The 3700-nt window shown below is 41.6% G+C and overlaps 3 protein-coding genes across 3 annotated transcripts in view; 2 read left to right on the plus strand and 1 right to left on the minus strand.

The window, feature by feature from the left end:
• The window catches only part of LOC118424820 (zinc finger protein 436-like), a 10715-nt gene extending 7917 nt beyond the window's left edge, over positions 1 to 2798 (minus strand). Inside the window, exon 1 of the mRNA XM_035833618.1 lies at positions 2522 to 2798. Within this exon, the coding sequence (XP_035689511.1) occupies positions 2522 to 2789 (268 nt within the window). The 5' untranslated portion in view covers positions 2790 to 2798. The remainder of the gene's footprint in view (positions 1 to 2521) is intronic.
• LOC118424803 (zinc finger protein 665-like) overlaps positions 1 to 3700 on the plus strand; it is a 1044319-nt gene that overhangs the window by 552098 nt on the left and 488521 nt on the right. The gene's annotated exons all lie outside the window — the stretch shown is intronic.
• Positions 1 to 3700, plus strand: part of LOC118424824 (formin-like protein 2) — a 1075906-nt gene that overhangs the window by 524410 nt on the left and 547796 nt on the right. The gene's annotated exons all lie outside the window — the stretch shown is intronic.

The following is a 3700-nucleotide window of genomic DNA, read 5'->3' on the forward strand; positions in this document are numbered from 1 at the left end:
CTTTCTTTCCGTTTCTGGCTTCCCTCTTAACTTGTTTTCAAATAGCACGGAAATAACCAGTTGTTAACGTAATCGCATTTCAGACATGGTGCGCCTTGTGTTGGTGATAAGTTATAATGCAATGTGTTCCATTATAATGTACCCCTTTTTATGTAAACAAGCTTGATAATTCGGCAGTAGGCTGTCTTTTCTAGAAGAAAAAAGCACAATTATCGAAAAGGTCCCCCCTGTTGTGAGTGGAGTACTACTGGACAAATGAATGTGTCCGGATATGCAGCCCTGTAGGAAGGAATAAGGTTTGTGATCAATTTATAAGGTGAATTTTTTATCAATTTAGTCTGTCACACGGACCGGTTTAAAGTCTTGAAAAAATGAAACATTGAATAAATGCAACAATGCCCCCCCCCCCCCACAGTGTTTTATTAATTTGTCTATTTATAGATTCTATTTTCATGTCCAAATGTTGTCAAGTGTGGGGGTTACCCTACGGTGTAATATAACCTTGGGCGCCAGGGGAGCCGTTTGCTGGGCTGGAGTTTTGTTCCCCATACACTACTCACGTTCACTATATAGTGACAGGAGGTGACAAAGATGATAGCCTCTACCAGGCTCCGTGGTTTGGTGGTGGTTTGGCAAATGGTCCTACTCGGCCGGCTGACTCCCCTAGCATACTATTGACTCTATTTGTCCAATGTCGACAATTAGACCACCGAACCACGGAGCCTGGTAGAGGCTACAAAGATGATACGATGATTAATTCATTACCAAGAAGGGAAATTTCTTTTATCGTCAGAAAATCTACAGCTGTCATTTTAGCTCCAGACCTTTTGGGATTGGCTACAGCTTACAGCAAATCACCCTCATAAAAGCACCGCCCATTGCACAGTAGACTCTCCCAATAACCTAAATGACTCCAGTGTGTAGCGCGTTCCGCCTACAGTTCAGAGCAGCTGCCCCTTTATCGTGTGACTTTTCTGGATTTTTCTTTCTTTCCGTTTCTTCCCTCATTCTCATCGTGTTTTTACATAGCAAGAAAATTATCAGTTACGTAATACAGACATTGTGTGCCTTGTGTTGGTGAGTGATGATGCAATGTGTCCCGTCTTAATTTTTCTCGTTAGTACTACAAGCTGTGACAGTTTACAAGTCTCTTTGACCAAACACGGTAGAACACTTTGGACTAATTCTGTGACACAATATTGTTAAGCACGAGACAATAGAGTAGAATTTGTACTTTTATCAAACTTTCCTATTTCTATTCACTAAACAGTTATGTTCTTACATATCAGCCATGGCAGTCACTAAATCTACATTGTATGTCACAGAAGCTCACTTCACAAGACAAGGCCCCATGTTCACTAATCAGTTATGTTTTAGCCATTAGTCACGTGAACATCATTTTATGTCAAAGAGGCTCACTTCGCTAGAATTTGTACTTTAAACTCCCTTTTGTTCACTAATTTTATGTTCTTATATATCAGTCATAGGTCACTAACTACATTCTATGTCGCGGAAGCTCACGTCACAAAACAAGGCACCTAACTTAGTCAAGCAGTTCACAAGACAATGTCCCAAGCTAGTCAAACAGCCTGGTGTTCCAGCCATATGCACTCGGCCGCATACCAAGACACTCAAATGAGTACACTGTATCGGCAGAGATCATTTTCCCAGGGGGGGGGGCGTACTACCAAAAACTGGAAAGACTTTCCCACGGAGGACGCCTTATCTTCCACCTGGAGATCTTCAAGACTCAAATCAGACTCAAGTGTCTGTCGGCATAACTGTCCTTCTCAGCAAACTCCACACAACTAAAGGTTACAGAATCTTCAAAACCCTGAAGGAGGTCGTCTTAATTAGAAGAAAATGATATAGAACTTTGGAAATAGGTGACATCACTACAGCATATGCACGCTAGTAACTGTGAAATGGCTTATTCTGAAATATTCGAATATTACACGTAAAGTGCTCTCTTATATGACTTATATGCATGTTGCATATCCATATGCTATTTAGCTACTAGTAGATGATTTTTGTTGTTAAGTTTTCCTTTCGTCCCTGCATATTCAGAGTTTACCATGAGTGATTACTACAACTAATACATACAACACTGGTACGCTATCTGTTCAGATAAAGCAGTTTTCTTAGATGTACCGAAAATACACTCCTCCCACATGTAGTGTTGTTCAACGGTGTGTTTTACAATGTTTGTCCAATGCAGATTTCCTTCCTGCAGAATAGTCACACTGGTCACACTTGTACGGTTTTTCACCCGTGTGCGTTCTCATATGCTTGGATAAGTTAGACTTGTGAGTTGTCCTGTGCCCACACTCCCCACACATGTAGGGTTTGACGTCAGTGTGGTTGGCCAGATGATAATTCAAATTGCCTTTCGTCGCTGTAGAATAGTCACACTGGTCACACTTGTAAGGCTTTTCACCGGTATGAGTTCTCATATGATTCACTAAGTCAGACTTTCTAGCTGCCCTGTACCCACACTCCCCACACATGTAGGGCTTGTCACCAGTGTGTTTGGCTAGATGCCTGTCTAAGTTGATTTTTTGTGCAGCAGAATAGTCACACTGGTCACACTTGTAGGGTTTTTCACCAGTGTGAGTCCTTATACGTTTGGATAAGTGAGACCTCTTTACTGTCCTGTATCCACACTCCCCACATATGTAGGGTTTGTCACCAGTATGCTTGGCTAGATGTTGGTCCAAACTGTCTTTGCGTGCAGTAGAATAGTCACATTGGTCACATTTGAATGTTTTTTCCCCTGTGTGTGTTCTCATGTGTCGGGATAGGTAAAACTTATGAGCTGCCCTGTATCCACACTCCCCACACATGTAGGGTTTATCACCAGTGTGCTTTGCTAGATGACTGTCCAAGTTGGATTTTTGTGCAGCAGAATAGTCACACTGGTCACACTTGTAGGGTTTTTCACCGGTATGAGTTCTCATATGTCGGGATAAATGAGACTCACTGACTGTCCTGTACCCACACTCCCCACACATGTAGGGCTTGTCATCAGCTGTTGATTTCCGTTGTCTGATCAATCTCGTTCTGCCTGCTGTTGGCTGGTCACCAAAAACTCCAGTAGGAGACCCATCACCGAAGTTCGGGGGAACAACAGTAGGAGACGCATTACCTTCCTCTGCCATGTTCGTTTGTTTGTTGAACCTGACGGAAAAGAAACATATCAGAAAAGAATAAATACCCAAATCAAAACTAGAGAATAGCGAGCAAACGAATTATGTACTTTCAGATGGTCTAGCCTAACAAACTGTTTAAGAATACATGTGATTTCCGTTTGTTGTGTTTTTGCAATTACATATGTAAATGCTTCCTATCTACTAGTAAATATACTTTTCCAATATACTATTTACATTCCCTATAAAGTGATGAAGACGATACGATGGCAATTTATTCCCAATAAGGCAAAGCTATTCTTTTTCTATCGTCACAAAATTTAAAGCTCGGTCATTTTAGCTCCAAGTCTGTTGTGGTTGCCTACAGATCACCCGTCATAAAAGTTCTACCCATATTACAGTAGACTCTCCCAATGACCTACATGACACAGGCGGCATCTTACTATATTCATCGGTCGCCTGTCGGGTAGACTAGCAGTTTTAAACAAGATCTGTTCAGTCATACACAAACACATTCATAATCCAGCCCCTCGAACTTTGTCCTGATACTTGCT

This window comes from Branchiostoma floridae, chromosome 10 (genome assembly GCF_000003815.2).
Source record: "Branchiostoma floridae strain S238N-H82 chromosome 10, Bfl_VNyyK, whole genome shotgun sequence".
Lineage (NCBI taxonomy): Eukaryota > Metazoa > Chordata > Leptocardii > Amphioxiformes > Branchiostomatidae > Branchiostoma > Branchiostoma floridae.